This window comes from Crassostrea angulata, chromosome 4, assembly GCF_025612915.1.
Source record: "Crassostrea angulata isolate pt1a10 chromosome 4, ASM2561291v2, whole genome shotgun sequence".
NCBI classification, from domain to species: domain Eukaryota; kingdom Metazoa; phylum Mollusca; class Bivalvia; order Ostreida; family Ostreidae; genus Magallana; species Magallana angulata.
Window position 1 is genome coordinate 14,763,948 of NC_069114.1, and position 24,312 is coordinate 14,788,259.

General features: G+C 31.1%; 1 protein-coding gene across 1 annotated transcript; it reads left to right on the top strand.

Moving 5' to 3' along the window:
• The first annotated feature begins 219 nt into the window (after nucleotides 1–219).
• Nucleotides 220–21,539, top strand: LOC128182088 (uncharacterized). The gene is made up of 11 exons (XM_052850702.1): nucleotides 220–228; nucleotides 665–854; nucleotides 1,196–1,306; nucleotides 8,652–8,718; nucleotides 8,872–8,987; nucleotides 14,156–14,386; nucleotides 16,504–16,611; nucleotides 17,713–18,204; nucleotides 18,300–18,397; nucleotides 19,916–21,082; nucleotides 21,483–21,539. The coding sequence occupies exons 1-11, from the start codon at nucleotides 220–222 to the stop codon at nucleotides 21,537–21,539; spliced, it is 2,646 nt and encodes an 881-aa protein (XP_052706662.1).
• Nucleotides 21,540–24,312: the final 2,773 nt, after the last annotated feature.

The window sequence follows — 24,312 nt, forward strand, 5'->3', positions numbered from 1 at the left end:
AGAAATGAATATATTATATTTTATTCTAGCAATACTGTAAAGATCAAATAAGAACTCCTGTGAATTGTAATATTCAGTAAAAGGGGACTCAGTTTGCAAACAAGAAATTAGCGGAACTTGTAAGCATATTACGACGGATATAAAACACACCTCTTTGATTTAGGAAATGGAGAACATTCGTTTTCATGTTTCTCTTATATCTTCGTCTGTTTATAAAATATGCATCAGGTACATATATGCCAGTATGAAGGAGGAACTTGCAAAAACTAGAACAATATAGACTTAAATATTAAAATAATATTGTTTCATCGTATTACAGTGAGCGATTCTAATCATTTTCTTGAAATCAAACCAAATCAAATCATTGTCGATAATTTAATTTCCGAAATTTATCAAAATTTGTTTTTTTAATCATTTTCCTTGCGAGACAAAGTTCAACATATTAGGCTCCTCAACGAACGTACATGTATGAACACCATTTATCTGTTTTTGAATGAACCTGTTCTTTTAGCATTTTATTTACTCACAGTAAAAACTCAATAGCTTTCAATGTAACAGCATTTATTTGACCAAATATAAGAAACCCGCTCAAAACGACAAATATAAACCTGTTTAGAAAACTTAAATTTGCAACTAAAACAGATGTTCTTTTTTTCGATTATAGGTTAGGGCAAAACCTTATCGATTTCCTGTTTATCCTGTTAACGAATGTCCTAGAAGCAAAGATGAGTTTGAAACAGCAGCACAAAGAAGAAATTGCACAAAAGGGTTACGATATCTGTGTGCCCCCAATAAATACCTATCATCTCTAATAGAATTTTGCACAGACCGACATAAAAGTCTTTATCAAGAAGGTATAATGGCGATAATTATTCATTAATCATTGGAATAATACGACAATAATTCATTTATTTTTAAATGGTATCGTTTTTCTATGTACCACATTTTAGGAATTTATAGAGCAAGTAGTGTGGCTATACAAATAATCATGTAATAATTTTGACTATATGTTATTACATGTGTATTGTTAGGTCATCTGAATACAAATTCATAAGCTTTAGAAAAAAAATAAGCCGGTTATGACAATGACTAACTCATTATTATTGTTTACTGTATTACAAGTCACCAATAATCCAATGCCATCATTGTTTCAAATTATGAAAAAGTCTAATATCTCACAAAAAAAATTGAACAGGTAACTGTGTAATACTGGAAGGTACAGGTGACCTGGACCATTACAGCTGTGTGGACAAATTCAATAGTACCTGTCCTTTGGAATTTTATAATGACGAAGAGATCTACAAATGTGAGTGATGTTTACTTTAAAATGAAAACAATGATTTTCTTTTTTCTTGCAATACTTTCAAACTTTAGATTTTTTAAAATTGTTCTTTATTTCTTAGTCGATAAATAAGGTCGATGTAAAAAAAAACCTTCTTACTAGTAAAACGATGCATCTTGTTTCGACCATTATAAGGACCGTTTACGGTGTTATGGGACACCTGCCAATACAATAATTCTTCAATTCTTTTAGAATTTTCAAATTTTACAATATTTGGCCAACAAATTAGGTTTGAAAAATTAGAAAGGTAAACTTGTTTACAAGCCCATTTAAAATTCTGTATAGTTTTTGTAATTCTGTTTTGCAATATTCTCTTCTTATTTGTGTACATTCTTAATTCTATATCTGTTACGAACGTAACTTAAAGCACGCTCAATAAAGACGAATATCAGTTGTATAAATTTAGTGCTGCATTATGACGTCAGGCGGCAGTGTGGACGTTACAACTGCTCCTCCCGAAAAAAAAATTATTACGAAACTAACAAACGACATAAATATCATTAACTGATGAAAAAAAGCTATGATATACGAAGGCTCAATGAGATACGTTTTTTATACATGTACATGTACAATGCATATGCGCGGTTTTATTTTAAAAAAAGATCCGGGGGGGATGGGGGTTCTAGGAGATGATTTTGTATTAATCATTTTATTGGTTGATTAAATAAGTGTGAATTTTTCTAGGGAGTCAGAACCACTATGTAACGTACCGTTTATATATATTTGCGTCGTTAAAATGTGGTAGTTAGAGACAAGAAATGTACTTTTTTTTTCATTTGATGGGAAAAGACGTGGACGTAGGGTGATGCACTGCTCTGTCCATAAGTACCTGTGGAACATGTAGATTAAATTAAAATAAAAGTAAATTAAATTAAAAGATTTTATTGAAAAAAAAGACTTGGGTACGAAATACATGTGCGTAGAAGCTTGTCCTGAACACTAATATATGTACGTGTGAAAATTATCACGTGCATAAATTACTATATGACTTTCAATAAGCTACAGTATTATATATTTAAAACGCAAGGAATTAAAAACTTGCATATACCCGTAAAATTCAGTTAAAAATACCAAAGCAGGTTTTCAAGCATAAATTATTTTTATGAACTTGTGAATTAAACAAAGTTTGGTGTGCGCAATTTTAAGTTTTTTGCCAATATGCACAAAATGACTGAATTTCAGAACTAAATAAACTCAGCAACTCAAAAAATAGCGAACCTTTTATAATATGACGCTACTATTGAGTAACACATTATAGAAAATACACAAAAATAAACCACGCTAAGGTGATTAGAATAGGCATGTTATATCGATAACATACGTTTTAGTCTTAAATCTAAATCGTATTACATATTCATACACAGCACTTCTAAGGCACCATTTACTTAAATTACTCGGGCATATTTCATTAAAAACGACCTACAAGTGTGATGCTTGCATCAATCAAATCTCGCACAAAACTTTATATATATATATTTAACTTAAGTGACCCATGCATTTAGACACATATGTATTTGGAGTCATCACGTGTCTATCACGTGACATCAACATTTATAAAAACAATACTAAGTCACACATATTTCACAAAGGTATTATCCCTTTTACGTTTTTTTTTATGTTGCATGTATAATTTAAATGTGATCTCCTCCACCGAAAATCACTCCTGCTTTATTTGAATCGAGTTAATTACAACGCCATATCTATAAATACACCCGACAATCCATCATTTACTGGGGTATTGCGTCATTTTTCATCAGCGAATAAGCAAATCCGAAGTAAGACAAAGCAACAGCCGACTTTTCCATGTACCTCTTAACCTCTTTGAACACTGTGTAAAATATCAAAAGTAGCCATGCAGGTTATGATCTTGCGAAAGTGTGTCCAAGATTAATAAACATTTATTTTCCTCAACTCCACCCCTTTTCAAACACAATGCCAATCTGGGTTTCGGCTAATGAAAATAACTCTGTATAAGATAGTATTGCGGGTAGATTTGAATTTCATTACGAGCATTTTGCGAAATTTGTCCTTTTTTGAAGTAAAATTGTACATTATGTATAAATTTCTTACATTTATAGATTTTAAGTGACAGCGTGGTTCAGTATATCATCAACAGAGATAACACGAGCAATAACTACGATATGCATTACCTTTTTTTCAGCGACAATCAAGAAATCATGTATTATTCCCTTTGAATAATTTAAATTTACCTGCTTTACCAATTAAGTCAATAAATGATGAAATAAATTTGATATATATCCTTCCTAAACATTGCTGTTTATTTTTAAGAAAGTACAAGCGCAAACGGAAAAATCCTTAGATCACCCCTACCTACCCCTTTATTAAAGAACAGATAATAAAACAACAATACATGAACAATGTAAATTCCTTGATTTTGAATGTTGATTAAAACAACAAAAATATAGATTTACAAACATTTATTATTCATTCTTCAAAAGAAATATTGAAGAAATATCTCATTATTACGAAACTGAAATTAACAAATAAATCATCATTATTAATACATGTACAATAACATAGAAGAATGGTTGCAAATGTCACTTACAATTACATAAAGTAATAATTTGAAATGCCACTTGGACGATTACATGTACATTACATATATTTTGTGTTACTTTCCCTAAATTTTGATTTCTTTATATATATATATATATATATATATATATATATATATATATATATATATATATATATATATATATATATATATATATATATATATTGACTGGGGTTGAGGGCAACATTGATTATATTAGCCCCCGAGGGACGAAATATTGCCCGACACGAAGCGGAGGGCAATATTTTTGTCCCAAGGGGGCTAATATAATCAATGTTGCTCGAAAACACAGTCAACATTTGTTTTGTTATATGAAGAAACACACCAAAATTTAAGAAAGTAATTAAAAACAGATCGCCGTAATTTTCTCAGCTCAACAAAGAATTCACGAATTCAATTTTGTGCAAAGTCCATTTCCAAAATATCCTCAGCATCAAACAGTCACTTGTGATATTCCGCCGACCGTAAGAATTATCAGACAGGTGTTCTACCTGATTTTACTTGACAGTAATTCGCAAATCCTTATATCCGTTAAGATAGCAAAACCATTGCATTGTGCGTCCGTTATTTACTTGCCTTGACTGACTGTCTATTCTGACGTCACCTTGTTTTGGAGTCGCGAAGAATTATTTACGTCACCGTTTACGAATCAACAAATCAGAGGCGATTATTTGAAATAGAGGGAATGTTCTCTAGATATTATTCCTAGCCGGTCAATATCAAAAAAATATTGACCGGTCAATATTTTTCGGACGAGCTAATATTACAGTTATTGACTATTCGTCTATATAGAGTTATATAGTGGGAATATACTACTGAATATAACAAATATATATATATATCATTATCAACATTGCATATTGTCTTTTGGCAATTAACAAATGCTCCAATTAAATTCAAATAAATCAAGAGTCAACTTCATATTCCAATATAATTAACTGACATGACTTAGGTATAAATGTTTACAGTGGCAGACGCCCTCCCCCCTTTCATTCCCCGCCCAAAACATTCTTTATCATCTAGGAATAAAGCAAAGCAATCAAGCTAAGTTTTTAATGACAAGTAAGGTGTGAATAGGTATGTATAATATGCCATTTTTAAGAAAATGTCGTATATTATCTAAAAAAAATAAATGGCGATTCATAATGGTGGACATCCATTTTCTCCTTTAGTTTCTTAAATGGTTAAACAGCGAGAAACAAACAATTAAAATTTTTTAAATAAATTTTTAAATCATAAATAAGACGTGCTAAGTCTGAGGAATCATGCAGGTTTCCAATAAAGCGATGCTTTTTATGTCGAAATTGCGGACAGCCAGATTTCATGTTTATTTCTTTAAAGTTTTTTTAAAACGGAAATAAGCATGAGACCTACAAGTTTAATTTGGTTATTCTTTATAATTAGGGTATACTGAGTTTGACGATAGATGCTTACTTTTACAAAACTGGCGTTATTTGGGTAAAAATTGGGTTTCAAAATGGCCGACTGCCAGAATTCATAATTCTCTTTTAAAGCCGTTTACAGGGATGAAACGTGTAAGTATACATTATACAAATATGCACATGAAAAATTAGATTGGAACACTTTAAGGAAGAAATAGAACAGTTCCATATTTTACTAAAAATTGGGGTTTTTTTTCGTTTTGTCTTTATAAGGCGTATACCGGTATCTTATTTAAACATTATGTGCTCATGCTTTTCAATATCCGTCTTGTTCCTACACCTATCTGGGTTTTTTTAAATCAAACTTTATGTACCGATTTATTCGACGTGCAAGTTGGTGGAATACAACAAATGTATACAAAGCAAACTTTGAGAGAGGAGAAATATTTCTGCATTATAAAACTGGTGTGTGTATGCTTTATCGACATCGATGTCATAAGCTTATATGAAAACAGAGATACAATAAGGTACTTAGGAACACTGTCCGACATAAAGAACTATTGTAGTATTTGTCTGTCTCTTCCTTTAATACCTTTCAAGCAAATAAATCTTACTTATATATTATCATATACACTGGAACAGCTCGTGATTCAAAATGAGCCGAGATTAACAAATCGCCCAGCTTTAGATATAGTAATAAGTATGCGCAATATGTTTTTGGCAACCCAACAGTTTTTACTCTTTTTAACATTACTAGGGACATTTTATATATTGTATCAGGAATGAAGCTGTCTTTATCTTTGTTAAAGATAAAAGAAGCTCTTGCAAAATTGTAAACATGTGTTTGGCCAAATATGCTGAGGAAAGTATAGCAACGCGTGTCTATATTCAGAGGAAAAGTTGAGGCCTGTTATGCTAGACCATGCCAGTGTTTATTTGCAATCTATCCTCACAACTAAGTTTGCTGATGGATGTATGGACCTCTTTAAAGCCGATAAACATCCATGTCAATGTTGTTGAAGAGAAACTGTTCCCCTTTTACAGAACTTTGGATTTGCACTTGGTTCATTTCATTCACTGATCTGGTGTGACATAACTTCTTATTTCTAGAGCATATCGAGAAAATCGACATAATTAGTGAACAGAAACAAGAATGAAAAGGGGAAATAACTAACCAGAAAATAGAAGAGTTCGAGAAGTTCTTTAGTCATATTCAATTTGATAACCAAGATACATTGTCCACTGACACGATTAAATTGTATTCCTTCCTAAAATTAAAGCCCTGGAATATATCCCAACTTAGGATTTGCCTTACGTTGCTTATGAAACAAACACACAGCAAGGTAATGATATGGAGACAGGCATATATAAGAATGCCCATATTACCATGCCAAGCCGAGATGGGATAGACAAAATTAAGTGATGGTTGTTTGTTGCTAGAACTAATGACGTAAAGATCTTATACCTAAAACTTTCTTAGAAATGATAGCTTGCAACTGCCGCACAGGCTGCAGAACTTTTATTTGTGAATGTAAACGTGCCTACTTCCCAGGTAAAGACATTTGCAAATTTCAAATCACAATCTAATCATTCCAAAAAAGATTGTATAAATAACATAATTATATACTGTAGCTTAATAAGGGAAAACAGAATTTATTTTCCAAAAAAAAAACGCTGGTGGAGTTTTTTTATATCAATACATGTGTTCAAATGATTGTCAGTTATATAATTAGTATTGAAATTATGATATTCAAACATTTTCCCCATTTAAGAGGCTTTAAGAAGTCTAAATAGAGAATGATGAAATGTTGCTATTAATATACTCCTATTTGAATTGCCATTTTGACAAAATTAACGTCATTTTCATGAATACCAACACATTTCATCAATCTTGGTACAACCTAATTATGATAAATATGTTTGTTAGACTAATTTGTGATTTTGTATTGTTATTTTTTATTTCCAATAAACAGACTGAGACGAAAAATAATGAAATCTGGCTGTCCACCATTTTAAACTATTTATCGCGATCAACATATTTTGTTGGACTCAGCACACCTTAGGTATGATAAAATGCTATGCTGAACGAATTTAAATTCGATTGTTACCTCACTTTTTAAGACTTAAGAGAATTATAGAACTTGCCTGTCGACCATTTTGACCGCCATTTTGACCTAATTAGCACCATTTTTTTCATAGCAGGCGTATTTTTCCGACGAACCAACTTAATTAATATGTAAAAAAAACAACTTTGCTGGACTGAATTATTATTGTTTTTATGCATTTTCTCTACTTTAAAATTTTTTTGGAAAAAAATTATAGAATATGGGTATCTGCCATTTTAATCGCTATGTTGACCTAATTAACGTTTGTTGGGGAAGGCCAGCAAATTTTTTTAACTTAGCAAACTTTAAATATGATAAAATACTAAGCTGGATCGTTTAATGAAAAGACTTTAAGAAAAAAAAATGTAAAAATTGGTTGTCCGCTGTTTTGAATCGCCATTTTGATCTACTTAACGCCATTTTCATGAAGGCCGGCATATTTTTTTTTGGAATCAGCACACCTTAATTGTTTTTTGAAAAATCATGCTGGACCAAATAATAATTATTTGCCGTTAAATTTTTTTTTTTCAACTAAATCGGACTAAAATGCTAGCAGGAAAACAATTCCCGATTGGCACACTTAAGTTACATTTAATGTATATAATGTCTGGGGAAATTGAAAGTTATCCGCCATCCCATTTACCTGTATTTAAACACCAAATGTTGAGTCCATAATTTTAGTACTATTGATATATCAGCTTACATTTTAAGACAGAATTGCAATCATGTGACACTCAAAATTAATGTCCAAAACAACTTGATTGTTTACGTGTGTTATCTAAAATGTCATTTAACGCCTTTTAAACTGATAGATGTACATACTGACTTTAAATACATGAAACCTCCTGTGTAATTAAATTGTGTTTATTTCTTCTTATTTCCGTTTTTACAATCACAAAGCAAACATCATTTTTTGAGTCACAGTGTTACTTAAAATAAGAGAGTGTCAATCATAAACTGTTCTTTTTCGCCTCGCAGCTTCAACGGAAGACATACTTGTTGCTTTTCAACGAGCTTTGCTCTAGTTCGTGAAAGGACACTGTTTATAAAATCACATTCAATTTTATTGTTTATATTGATAAACAGTACGTCACAATATGGAATTTTTCTGTACGACCTTAACAAAAAAAATAAGAGCAATAAAATTATAATCCATGAATTTGAAGAAAAAAACATAACTATATTCAGTATTATATTGTATTATATGTTTATTACGAACTGAACGTGTACATGTATTTGAACAGATCCAGCGTGCCTAGAAATTGATAGGGAGTTCCGGTGTTTTGCTGCTGATAACGGTTGCAAAAAAAGGTAGTATTTGACAACGGTTGTAAAAAAGGTAGTATTTGATAATGGTTACAGAAAAGGTGGCACTTTGAAGTTTCAAACAATGTACATGTATTAAGTACATAAATATATGGTCAAGATAACTTAGAATATATTTAAATCTTATTCATATTGTAGAGAATTTCATACTACAGAATCTCATGGATGGCCTGCAACTGGTTACATTATTGCAACTGCTGCAGTTTTAGCGGTGATAATACTAAGCTGGATCATTTTTCAAAAAAGAAAAAGGGGTAATAATAACAGATATAATCCACACACTTATATAACTTGTTTGACAGCTTTAGCTCAAATGCGAGTTATTATTTATCATTACTATTAGAGAAGTCGTTTTACGGTCATGTGATGTAATTTGAACCCCAAACCCCAAGTAGTATTGACCGATGACACAGAAAGTAATAAGGACCTTGCAAGCTAGGTTTGTATCACTTTTTTTTGTCTTTTGTCGATATTGCTTGATGTGGGTCCAGATAAGCACAAATCAACACAAACTGAAATCCACAATTGTAATTCATTACAAATAATCGTTTATAGTAGTTTATAACGCTCGTAACATAATATAACTTAGCAACAAATTTTATATGGGTAGTTGTCATTGTTGTACCTTATTATCAAAAGAGAGGCGGTTTTCGTATAACCTGTGTGGAAGCATTAACGGATAGAGTAGATTCAAGTTTGTTTAAATCAAAGTGTTGTCCATAGGGATAGGGTTGGGCCATATTAGGAGGGGTGAAATTTTAACAAAGGAATATAGATAAAATTGAATATATTTTTTTAGGTCAAATACCAATCGGCCAGTGTATGTTAAACCATTTTCCATAGCCAATGATTTTTCCACTCTGCTTTCCTACAATCCTTGGCATATTAAGCCGACAAATTTAAAACTTTTGCAACAGAATCCAATTGGCTGCGAAGAAAAGCGATCGCAGGGAATTTACTAATTGGCGTAGTAGTGCTTTGTGTTTTGTACAAAATTTAAATCCTATCATTATAACAATGTTTATGTTGTTATTGAAAAGCATGCAATATATAATTACAAATATATTGGGTTAATTGTTTGATTATTTCTATTTTTTACACGACCATTTCTTCTAATATCTCTTATGTGATAAATACATATTTAAGCTGCTCCAATTTAAGTGAATTTCTAGACGGCACGGTTCTATTTCTGAGGACGGTGCTGTGTTATTTCTGAAAACATTGGGGAAATTTGCAAAGGGTTGTAAAGGAGCTGAGTGAATCGTCAACCCTTGGCTAGCAAACATGGCGATTTACTTGTGCGAAAGCATTCTTAGGTAGGATAGATTACGGTTTGTTCAAATAGGTATATCCGGGATTAGGATAAAAGGATTTGGCCACAATGGGGAGATCGATCGAAATTTTACGTAGGAATATACAGATAATATAACAAGAAAAGTATTTTTTTTTAAATCTCATCAAAAGTCAATTGACGAGAATGGTTGTAACTTTTATGGTACAGAAGATATAAAGTTGTTCAAATCATTAATCCCTAGATGTTGGTTTTGGCCAAAGTAAGATGGGGACGAATTTTTTAAAAAAAATGGATAACAGATCAAAACATCTCGAAAAATCAAAAATGATATGATATATGGTAACACTTATGTGCAAGCATCAATACATTATATGATTCTAAACTGTTTAGACTGTGGTCCATGGACAGCGCAAGTGTTTTAAAATTTAATGTAGATTTCTACTTCTATGAAATGTTGTTCAAGATTTTACTGAAAAAAAGGTTATCATTTAGATATGACTATGAAATCATCAAGGTACAAAAGGGACTCAATTTTTAACATAAGAATATTTGCAGAAAAAATATGAAAATATGTTTAAACAGAATCTACTCTACCATAATTTCCAGATATTTTGTATTAAACATGTTGATCAAGCGATCGACGTAGTTGCCTTTGTTTTTAAAAAAGGTTTCGCTAATAATATAAATATTGTATGTACCGGTTTACACAACAATGTGTGCATGTATGTATATATATATATATATATAGAAAAATGTTTTCAGTAGACGATAACACAATAATCCATTTCTTTCAAATTTTGGATTAAATTTGAAAGAAATGGATTATTGTGTTATCGTCTACTGAAAACATTTTTCTATATCGTTACCTATACCAAGGACTTATTCGTTTATATATATATATATATATATATATATATATATATATATATATATATATATATATATATATATATATATATATATATATTATTACTTATTAGGTTTGTTACTGACTGTTTAAAGAAATTTGTGGGGTCGGTAAAGTCCATAGAAGGCGAGGCGGAGCCGAGCCTTCTATGGACTTTACCGACCCCACAAATTTCTTTAAACAGTCAGTAACAAACCTAATAAGTGTTTTGTTTTGTCGAGGACCTAAAGTTTGATAAGTAAACAAACGTTTGTGTAGAAAATCAGTTCAAATAACGTTACGTCCGCCATGTTGCGCTATAAATTTTGACGCTTGCCTTTTAAAGAAATTTGTAAGGCAGCCACGTGACGCGTTTCATCCAATGACGTCGCGACATTCTAGTCCGAGGCAAAACAAATATATATATATATATATCCAAAGTCTCTTTTTCAATGAATAATAAAAAACTTTTAAAACACTGTTTCAAAATATTTCGACCGTGTTACCGGTCTTCATCAGTCGGTGTTTATAGTCTATAGCAACACAACGTAGAACATATACTATGACGTCACAATATGAATACAGTCTGGCAAGTGACGTCATACAACAATATTGCGCCAAAAACATATGAAATAAAAGTGAGAGTCTATAGAAAGCACCGTGATAGCCGTAATTAGTATATAAACAAGTAATATATGAAAAATGTATAGATAACGGGACATAAAATAAAGGAAATGTCTATACAAACTAGTAATAATGTAGTCTAAAGACAATAATGTTCCCTTTTGTTTATACCAAAAGGTATATAAGTATTTAATTTTTTCTTCTACAAATTTTCTCTGAATTTTCTATAAGTTTCATCTTTGTACAATTTTTCGATACCTATTACAGAATAATCCTCAACTGTGTGTTCGTCAGTATAAAAATGCATTGCTACATGGTCGTTAGTTTCTCTCCTGATCAGTGACAAATTTAAAACATGTCTTTGATAATAAGTCACCCCCGTTTCCCCAACATATACAATTTTGTTACACTTTTTCACAAAACACCCCATAAACAACATTACTTGACTTGCAATCGATATGATTTTTAACTTGATACGTTTTGCCCCTCGAATCTTGAAATTGGCCAGAACAAATAATATATTTACACATAACACATTTTTTTGCACCACACGACTCGGATAAGTGTTGTTTTTTTTTTTAAAAGAGGTTATTATGTTTCTTATGGACCAATATGTCTTTCAAGTTTTTGTCTCTCCTGAATGCCACTATAGGTGTGTTATGAAACGCAAGTTTTAGGCGGTCGGAATTTTCGAGAATTTTTTGACGTTTCTTTAGTATTTGATGAATATTTGATAGTCCTCTGGAATAGTTTAACACAAACGGAACACGGTTATACTTTTTGTTTTTTTCTGTAGTTCAATAAATCCGAGCGGTTGAGTTTATCCACCTTCGCCAGCTGATCCTCGACATCCTTGTTGGAATATCCACATTTGCGTAGATTAGTTTTAATTTTCTTCCGTTGTTTGAAATATCCCTCATCTGTTGAGCAGATTCGGCGCGCACGGATACCCAGTCCAAATGGTATAGATTTTTTTGTAGATTCAGGATGCCTGGATTTTTTATTTAGGTACATGTGTTTATCAGTGGGTTTACTGTACAGGTCGGTAGAAAGATATCCTTTTTCAATAGAAACATTTACATCTAGGAACTCTATGCTAGATTTAGAAAAGCGTAGATCAAGTTGAATATTTGGATGTATACCATTTGCCATTTCATGGAAATGTAGGAGATCGGCTTCTGTTCCTGACCAGATTCCAAATATGTCATCGATATATCTAACATAAAAAAGAGGTTGTACGTTACACTTTTCCAAAAGAATACGTTCCCAATCCCCCATATATACACACGCATAGTTTCTGCCAAGTTTGGATCCAATAGCAGTTCCTTCTGTTTGAATATATTGTTTGTTGTTAAAACTAAAATTGTTATTTTCCAGGACAGCATCCATCATCTGTAAAATGGTATTTGTGTCAACTTCTTTTTTTTGTCGTTGATTTAAAACATTTGCTATTACTTCCCGCGCTTCTTGTCTGGGTATACTGGGATACAGCGCTTTCACGTCCATACAAAATTATAATGAGGAATTGGATAATGGTTGATTTACGGTAGAAAGTTTTCTTAAAAAATCCGTAGTGTCTTGTACACCTATAGTGGCATTCAGGAGAGAAAAAAACTTGAAAGACATATTGGTCCATAAGAAACATAATAACTTCTTTTTTAAAAACAACACTTATCCGAGCCGTGTGGTGCAAAAAATGTGTTATGTGTAAATATATTATTTGTTCTGGCCAATTTCAAGATTCGAAGGGCAAAACGTATCAAGTTAAAAATCATATCGATTGCAAGTCAAGTAATGTTGTTTATGGGGTGTTTTGTAAAAAGTGTAACAAAATTGTATATGTTGGGGAAACGGGGGTGACTTTATATCAAAGACATGTTTTAAATTTGTCACTGATCAGGAGAGAAACTAACGACCCTGTAGCAATGCATTTTTATACTGACGAACACACAGTTGAGGATTATTCTGTAATAGGTATCGAAAAATTGTACAAAGATGAAACTTATAGAAAATTCAGAGAAAATTTGTGGATGAAAAAATTAAATACTTATATACCTTTTGGTATATACAAAAGGGAACATTATTGTCTTTAGACTACATAATTACTAGTTTGTATAGACATTTCCTTTATTTTATGTCCCGTTATCTATACATTTTTCATATATTACTTGTTTATGTACTAATTACGGCTATCACTGTGCTTTCTATATACTCTCACTTTTATTTCATATGTTTTTGGCGCAATATTGTTGTATGACGTCACTTGCCAGACTGTATTCATATTGTGACGTCATAGTATATGTTCTACGTTGTGTTGCTATAGACAATAAACACCGACTGATGAAGACCGGTAACACGGTCGAAATATTTTGAAACAGTGTTTTAAAAGTTTTTTTATTATATATTTATATATATATATATATATATATATATATATATATATATATATATATATATATATATATATATATATATATATAGATAATCTTTTTCTCATGTAAACAGTTTGTTTCTTGTAAGATGAAGATAGAATCACTTTTTTATAAATTATATTTTATTATTTGTAGAGCAAGTTGAGAAAAGTAAAGATAATAATGAAAATGAGTCTTTACTAAAAGATAACCCGGAAATAGATGATGATAAACTCCGACAGTTCCTAAGTAAAGGCGAGATTACCGTTTGCCATGTTAGATGCAACATAGTTGGTTGTGGAAAAGCGGGGAAGACGACTCTTTTAAAAAGATTACAAAATGTTTCCTTTGAGGAATTGATGCAGATTGAACGGACAGAAATGGTAGATTTCCACGTTAACAGTTTTGAGGTTCTTTTAGAAGAGGAAACGATTCAAAGTAACATTCTTAGCATTTCTATTTGTAGCTTCCCTATATCAAAATGAAGCTTTCAATTTTTTATCTTAAGTTAACTTTAATAGAATTAGACATAAAATGTAATTTGAAAGTTAAAACAAAAATGAAAAGTTCCTTTTTTTCAAGCAGAGACGGTAGAGGGAGGCATGTCATTGGAAGATTGAGTTTTAGATTGTAAATTATCAAAATAGTGTTCGCTAATCAAAAGTGGGGTTCAGCGATTGGTGAAATCATCTACTTAAAAAAAATGCTAAAACATCAACAACGGGCATTGCTTACAATAGGTGGTTTGCGAGCTTTTGGATATTAAAAGGAAAATATACATTTTGCATCTTCACAAATACGACTACAATTTGTGATAATATCATGACGCATCTTTAGTTGCGACACGACTCGGTGACTTTTACTATAGGAGTTGTTTGTTTTGAATCTGTGGAATAGAACAATCCATGTATAAACTGATGATCAATATTTAATTGAGACTCCTCTCAATGACACTGGGATATAAGTTGAGCATAAGATTGTATATTAAAACAAATCCAATTTTTAAGGTGCACTTTTCTTCCTTTAGTGTTTCTTCTATTATCCCATCAGGATCTTGGATTTAATTTGTTAAATAAACCCAACTATTTCATGGCATAAACCGAATTTTATTAATTATGTATACGTAAATGTGTTAAACATTTTATTTGTTTTTTTCTTCGCTTTTGAGATATGTGTTACCATTGATAATTACACTGGGCAAATATCTTCAAAACATAAACATGGTAAATCAATTTTCTTTTCATCATTCCTCCCCGAGTTCTTAGTTTAGAAAAAAAGTGTTGTGAATGATTTATTTTAGAGCATGAATTGATAATTGTGAAGTAGGTCTATTATCGGCGTAAAGTATAACATTATTTGTCGATTATTTTTCTTTTTTTAACACATCATCATCCAGAATATTTCTTTTCGTAACTTTTTTTCTATCTTTTCAAGGGAGATATTTTGATAGAAAATGTCTCCTTCACACTTTTATGGAATTTAAAATTTGTTTGGCAATTCGTATTTTCTGCAATAATATTTTAGTTGATGGAATACACTTCGGAAGATGTTATTCAACACGTCCAGTTGCTTCCATTGCTCATTACCTTTTCCCTATGATTTCTGAATATATTGTTCTTTCGATGATTATGTCATAAATAATCTTGACTGTCATTTTTTTTCTTTTCATAAAACTCTTCTAAAATCTTATAGCGGTTTGAATTGTTAATCATTGTAATTCATAAATATCATTTTAACAGAATACAGCTGTTTTTCCCATGCAAATGATTACGCTCAAGAATATCAATCTATTTTATATCTTTATAAATAAAGTTCCTCTAGTTCACATTTATATTATTGGCTATATAATGTATTGTAACATGCAAACAAAGTATTTAAACAAAATAATCGCTTGTTTTGTTATTTTCATTTAAAGACGCCCTTGTTTATTCTTAAATAATGATAACGAGTACAAAAATTTGATTTTTGTTACATGTTGACTGCCATTAGTATTAACGACGTTTGATGTTTTAGCTTTAGCTATGATCAAAATACATTGAGTTGTTTTTAACTTTAAAGGGACATGGTCACGATCTTGGTCAAAAATTTTGTTTCCGATTTTAATGTTAACAATGCTTCAGTAAGGCATTTTTAATAGGCAATCAATACTTTAGTGTCATTTGTTGAGTTTTAAGCGAGTTACAGAGTTTACAATTCTTTGCAATTTAAACAAAGATTTGTTTACATTTCAAATGTTGAGCGAAAATTCAGGTTTCAGACATACAACGAATATGCTGAACGTTAGAAACTGTTTATTTATTTTTAAAATAAGCAGGAACATAGTCAAATCAGCTTGATAAAGATTTTTAGTGGTATATTAACCCATGTAAAAAAAAAAACAGGGCAGGAGCCTTGTTTACATGGCAAAGAATTGTAAGCGCTGTACCTTGCTTATAACTGAACGACTGATTCTTAAATTTCATTTCATCATTACAAATGCATTCTTAAGGCATTGTGAATAATTAAAAGCTGAAAAAATCGTGATCATGGCCCATTTGCATTCAATTATGATGCAGGTGTAGAAAAAGAAGACACATTACCAACAATTTTGTTTTCGAAAGAAAAACTGGAGATGCCACTCAAAGAAAATGATGGAAAAATGGCAAAAGAAACACACCAACCAGGTATGTTTTGTGGTGTGTGTTCAAATGTCTATAAATAGAGCCTATTTATATGATCATGATATACTTGAAAAGCAGAAATTTTTGTTCAGGATTAAATTCCGTTATTTTTGTTGGTGGTATAAATCCATGACGAATTTTCAACTCAAATTTTAACATATACCGAAATGATATGCGATACATTTTAAAGATTACAATATGACCAAATTAAATGTTAACTGATTTGTATTTGGCTTAAAATGCAATGAAATTTTAACTTAACGAAAATATGTGCTTCTACGGAAAATATTGGAATATTGGAAGATTCTTGTTTCGATGACAACAAGTCGTATCATTATATGGTTTAGGTTTTATTAGGTTAGGTTAAAGAGGCAATTAGTGAACGAACGTTTCAAGAACAAGTTTTCACACAATGTCTACATGGACAATAAACAGAAAATAAATTATGTTTGCAAGCTATTACATGTATCTGTTGAGAAGACTTACTTTTATTATCTATAATATCCACTCTTAATCCAAAAAACCATGTTATAGTAAGAAAAACAAAGTTATGTTGAGATATCCTCTGTTTCAATATACAGCACAACTCATTTATTGCGAAAATCAAGGGACAAACAAAAACACATTTTGTTATAGCCGTAAATCGTTTTGCGATTGTATCGAATTTGTAAAAAATTGCTTTTAAATATGGACCCAATAAAAAAAACAAAAAAACAAACAAAATATGCATATAAAATAACAATCGGTGTTAATTATAATTAATGTGTTGTTAATTAATAATTATCAGAACAAAAAAAAGAAATGAAACTAAAACTAGGACTACATGAAACCTCTAAGAGACTACAATCCTTTGAAAAAAAACTCCTAAAATTGTATGCAAAAATTAAAAGCATGTATTTTTCTTTGAACGACGAAATCATGTTTGTCCCTCTTTTTGTCATTTTATCCAATTGTTTAGCTTTTTTATTATAAAAAGGATCAGCAAAATTAATCTGTGATATCGTTTGGGTAATTCTGAGTTATGTTCATGCAGTTTTAATATTCCAATGCATCACTTTTCCGATTTTCTTAAATATCATATAAAAATTTAAAAAATTGTTGTAGGTATCAGAAAAAAACATGATTCTGAGAAATCTTCACTGACAAATACAGCACTTGGCCAAATAGAAAACATACCAATGGTTATACTTAAAAACCAAGCCAACAACGATAATGCACAAAATGAGGACAAATTGATATTCGAACAACACTCCCAAGATACAACGCTTTTTCAAAACCAGTTTCCCCCTGAACCGAATGAAAAACATGGCGAGGACATTGATACAAATGTAGATAAAATCGATTTTGAAAAGTTTGCGATTTTAAAAATAAAAGATGCTGTGAATGAGTTATTGAATGAAAAAGATTTGCGCCCGCGAATAACCTTTTTAGATTTTGCAGGACAAAGTATCTACTATGCTTTTCACCAAATATTTCTTCGTCCTAAATCATGTTCTATATTGGTTGTGGATATGACGAAAAGTCTCTATGACAAAGTTGGTGATCAGGATGAAAATGAAAAGGAGTGTAGCCAATTTGCCTCATGGAGATACAAAGGTTATGAACTAATGCAACCTTTTTTTAGTTATGCGATGAGTGAATTCAACATGAACATAACTATATGCATTATTATATGTTTGTATCTTTTGTAGACTATTACAAATTTTGGTTGAAGTCTATTGACAGTTTTAGTGATATCGACTCTCCAGTAATAATTGTAGGCACTCATGCAGATAAATTATCAAAAGAAGTAAGTAGAAACTAATGACACGATTTCCAATGTGTGTTAATATCTGTAAGTTGTGGGAAACCTATCTTCGATATATTTTTTTGTTTTGTTTTAATAATTTATAAAAATTATACCTAACTTAATTTGACTTAAATACACGTTTTGTTTATAATATTAATCGAAATTATCAACAGAAGTAACATTTGAAAAATCTGAATTTAAACCGAAATAAATTTACACTTTGTAATCGATTTTTATGAACACGTTGAAATGAGGAATATAGCTTGAACTGCGTTTTTGCTGTCTGATAAAAGTCCTAAGTTTTGGATTCGTAGAAAGATTGGAAATTGGTTAAGAACCATACCGTTGATTTTTTTTATTCAAAGCAATCAGTAATTTTAAAATCCTAAAATAAACCCCTGCTTTTCGGCATTTTTTATATTTGATATAATTTGACTCACGTAATCACATACTTAAACAGTTTATTCTTACAGTTTGTTGGTGTGTAATTATTATTTTTTTTCTAGGAGGGAGGTGAAATGTTTATAGAAAGAAATGAAACCACCCTTGACATTTCTAAATAATGATAAATAAATATTCATTTCGATAAATTGTGTTTTAAACGGTGATAAAAGAATCGGTTAGAAATCTACTTTTTCATATCAGATGTGAAAAGTAACCAGTCTGGAGGAGGGTGTCTATTAAACGAATGAGAAATGACACATATTCATGACCTTTGTCGCTAATGTATACATAAAAATACCTTTCGTAGAAAAAAGGTGATAGAAAGATCATAGTTATGGGAATATTTCTTTTTCAAATCGTCATTTTGAACAATCTGAGTGTCGCATATTTTAAGTCCAGCTAGCTATCTAAAACGAATTTTAAAATTTCAATTTTACCTTTAAAAGGATTATTGATTTAAAAAAGACCCACTTCTACCAATGGATATTGTTACCATAATCATTGGTTTATAATTGGCAATTGAGCTGTTTTTCGTCGGTTGACGTATTTTCTGTCCGTCAGGCCAAATTATAACTGTTGCGTCGCTGGCTGTTCACTTCAGTTAAAACAGTCGTTTGAAACTCTGTCAAGCAACCGTAGACCATCTTGTTCTTTTTTTTCTAATCTCCCCTAATACATTTGTAACAGACACCAGATCCTGTGTGTCAAGTTAATTCGTTTTAAAAACTATCGATTGAAACAAAAAATATTTAGCACTTTCAAATCAATTAAAACAAAAAGGCGTGATATCAATTACATAATCAAAATATTAAATTTCTTTACATTATTCTTTTTAAAAAATCCACAATACTTTTAGGTCATATGCATTATATTCATACATTTGCAATTTGCATTTCTTTAATTTCATTTTGAACATATGTCTGTTTTTAACCTGTCATTAATTTCTGAATTTCAAACAATCAATAATAACTCTAACTCATGATTATTTAATAAAGAATATTTTAAGACATTCGTAATTCAAATATATACCTATCAATTCATCCTTTTCTACTTTTTTTATATTTTATATTGCAGGAATGTCGCAAATTTCTTAAGAGTCTCAATGAACTCTTTGATAATTGGTCTCATTCTTGTCTTAGAAGACATCTTAATGAAGACCGAATATATACAATAGGTTTTCCGGATTCAGGATCAGAATTGGAGGATTTAAAGGACCTAAAACAATGCATTGCTAATATTGTGAAGTGCCCTCGTTATTCGAAAGAAAATATTCGACCTGTCTGGGCATTATTTGAACATATATTGAATAAAATGAAAGAAACTGAAAAAGTTATTCCACGGAAAACATTATCAGAATACAGTGACCAATTAAGCGCTCAGGAATTTAGGATAGACGAGTCAGAAATTTCTAAAATGTTGGTCTTTTTTCACAGAGTTGGTGTTCTGTTATACTTTGATAAAGATGGTTTGAAGGAAACGATAATTCTTGATATCCAGTGGCTCCTTGATGCATTTAAGTGTATCATTGCATACCCTGTCAAAACAGAGGAAAACGATATGAAGCGTAGGCATTTTCGTCGCACTGGTGAATTAGACAATGTAGAACTCGATAGAATTTGGCATGTCGAGGGAAAAGATTTTCTGAAGCACAAAACGACAATAATAGCATACATGCAACAACTAGGATTGTTGATGCCATTGAAAGAATTGCATTCCATTGACTCTACTGTGTATTATTTCCCTAGCATGAATAGTAAAAGGTTTGGCAAGACTGGTGAGCACAATTCAAAGTCCTCTATTCTCTGCATTAAGTTTGATGATGAAATGCAGCTTCCAATTAATGTTTTTCATCGCATAGTTTTAAAATGTTCCAAACTAAATTTTTGGTCCATATTGACAGACGGAGCAAAGAATAACATTTGTCTTTACCAAAATGCAGCATGTTTCTCTTTCCAGAAACATTTTGTGATTTTATTCAATTGCAATTTTGAAATTCGGGTGCAGGTCTGGGCATCGCCAAAAATATATGATGGAAGACTACTAAATGAGATAAAACATTCAGTCGAGGATATTTTACACAATGAGGACCTCTCTTATAAAATCGGTTACACATGTCGAAAAGATGTGCTGAATGTTAAAGATGTATCATTCATTTCCGAGAGTAGTTTTCCTGTCTCAAATCATTTATGTGCAGTATGTGATATTGATAAAAAACATGTAGTGGATAATGATATATGCTGGGTAGGTGTAAAATATTTTAGTCATTCTTTTTAAAGTTTTGATTTCATTTAAATCTTAATTTATTTTCCAATTTTGAAAATAGGTTGCTTTAGTTTGTTGACATGCTAGATAATTTTGAATATTTTTTAAGGAACTTGAAGTAATTGATGAAAATCAAGGTGAGTAACAATTTTGATATCTCCTCTAGAAATATAAGTTACAATTGTCTGTTTCATTTACATGTGTGATATCAGACATATATAATAAACTAGCATCGAAATGTGAATAAAATGGTTTCATGTAACTAGCTACGAGATAAAAGAGTCAGACTGTAAATATTGTTTTGGATTATGCGCACTGAAGTTAGTGTGAAAGCTGGTTATGGAATACGTTCTTATACACCTATCTTATCCTAAAAAAGAATGAAATCAACGCATTTCCAAACAAGATCGTCGCTAGGCGTGCCATCCCCTCGTGACATGATGAATCATGAAGGGGATGCATACACGCAAGAAAACCGAAGTAAAACCTATGCATTAGGCGGGGGGGCTGACATGAAATTAATACTTCATTAATCCTTCATAATAATCTCAAATCGTAGATTTGATTTTTTAACTTTCATTTTAGATACCCGAACATCGATATTATAAAGGCCCACATTAAATCCCTGTCTCAAATGTTATTAGAGTATACATAGTTATAAATAAGAGATAAAGTGAAAAGATAGGTACATGTAGTACATACATGTGGAGATCTGTTAGTCTACGGAAATATGTGTTGTGAAATGCCTTAAATATTTATTTAATTGATTGTGCTTTTTTTCGACAGTTCTGCTCAGATTAACCATATCCCTTAACACTGTATGCTTAAAAAATACAGTTATATATTCAGACCTTTTACTTTAAATATGTTCTCCGGGATGCGGTTTAAAAGGAGCAGTTTAGTTTATTTACAAGTAAAAATGGTTACTTTAGATTTGACATGTATTTACTCATACAGTATTGTCTGAGGTCAGTATGCATGCTAAGGGGGGATTTTTAGGTAGGTTATTTAACAACAAAGTAGTATTAATGTATTAAGTACTTTCTTGTACTTACCTTTTGAGCTTAACACAAGGTTCAATAACTTTATAGAATTATACATAATATAAAGGAATACAATGTACTTAATTTAGTAAAAAAAAAACAAAACAAACACGAGTCAACAGTTATATGCATTTATAAGGTACATCATCAACTTTTTTTTAGCTCACCTGAGCTGAAAGCTCAAGTGAGCTATTCTGATCACATTTTGTCCGTCGTCCGTCCCTCTGTAAACTTTTTACAATTTGAGCTTCTTCTGTAAAACCGCTTATCCAATTTCAACCAAATTTGGCACAAAGCATCCTTATGGGATGGCGAATATAAATTGCAGAAATAAAAGTTCGAACTGTATTCAAAGCGGAGAAAACCTTGAAACTGTAGAAAAAGGGGGTGCATTTTTAAAAATCCTCTTCTCAAGAACTACTGAGTTCAATTCAACGTAGTTTAGCATAAATTATCCTTATGGGAAGGAAAATAAAAATTGCAAAAATTAAGGTCTAATTCTGTTTCAAATCTGAGTTATTATGAAAATAATACTAAAGGAAAGGCGTGTTTCAGCTTCGGTTTCGGCATCCGGTAAAATGGGTAGGCAAGGCTTGGCCTGGGCAAAACAAAAGATTGGCAGTTATGAATCTGCCAATCTCATTAAAATTTCAGGATATTTGATGGACCAGTAATATTTGCATTCGCTGTAAATATTGCCACAAAAATAATGCGTATTTGGAATGGACGATTGCCGATCTGACCCGGCTTTTATTTTGCCACGTCCCGGGTTTGCATACCCATTTTACCAAGACTCGTATTCCATACTTCTAAAACGAGGTTCTTTGTTTAAAGCAGCCATGACATTATACGAAAAAAAGGGTCGATCTGACTATGATGAATTTGCTTGTTATGCAACAGTTCGCGTATGAAGGGAAATTTTTGAAACATGCAAAATATATTGGTGCCGATTTTGTTAAGTAAATTGATGCTAAATTTTTCAATGCGTTGACAGTGTTCACACATGACGTTGGTGTTCTAATTTTCGTTTCGTTTTCATTATTTATGCTTTGTAACCTGGGAACTTTCGTTTGTATTTCGTGATTTTTACGTATCAATTCAAACAGAGACTTCGGTAAATCAAACAGTTAACTGTATACCTGCAATTAGGCAAAATCTGATGTATCAAAAAAGTACTGAAATTCAATTCATTCTATCAGTAATTCAGCATTATCTTTTGCGTAATGGTAGATTAATGCAATAGGTTTTGTTGAGATGCTCGGCATTTTCTCGAGTTTATTCAGTTTTAATAGAGTTTGATATCGCTGATGGAAATATGTAGGTATATACATGTATATATATATGATTCATTTCGAAAAAATAAATTGTGTTCTTTTATTATTCAGTTTTAATAGAGTTTGATATCGCTGACCGAAATATGTAGGTATAAACATGTATATATATGATTCATTTCGGAAAAATAAATTGTGTTCTTTATTTGTTATAGTGCATGTTTCTTGTGTTTAATTGTTTACAATTTTTATTTACTGACCATATTTGAGTGTTAAGCTTCGAATTATAAGCAATATACAGAGATTTGCTCACAATTCTATGTTTGTACACAGATCTAAAAAACTAATGATTAAAAAAGTAAAAACATTGTCAATATTTATTAAGAAAATTTTCAAAGTCTGTTCTTCCAGAAACCAACTTTAACAACTTATTGTATTGTAAACTTAACCTTTTTTCGTCATTATTACTCCTATTGTACATGTGATCCTTGACTGTGTTTGTGTACATTTGTATAAACTGATTTGGAACCTCAAATACTAGTGAACTGGTCTTGAGTGAATAAAATAATTGAAAATCTTAGGCCATTCTTTTTTTCCATTTTAAATGCTGAATAGGAAATATCAAGTTAAAAATCTGAATGTAATAAACTCATGTGAACAAAATATGACTCAAACCTAGGGGAACTGTGAGCTCTGTATCTTGCTTATAATTCTACGATTGACGCTGGAATTTTGGTTGAACATTAGAAATTTTATATGAATTAGAGTGTGTTAAATACTTGTTCAAACAAAATAAAAGAATGATATTCTGTATATACCTGCTCTCGTGGGCCCTCTCTTTATACAATCAATAATGTGAAATCTACACCAATTTTGATAGTTTTCCGACACGAGT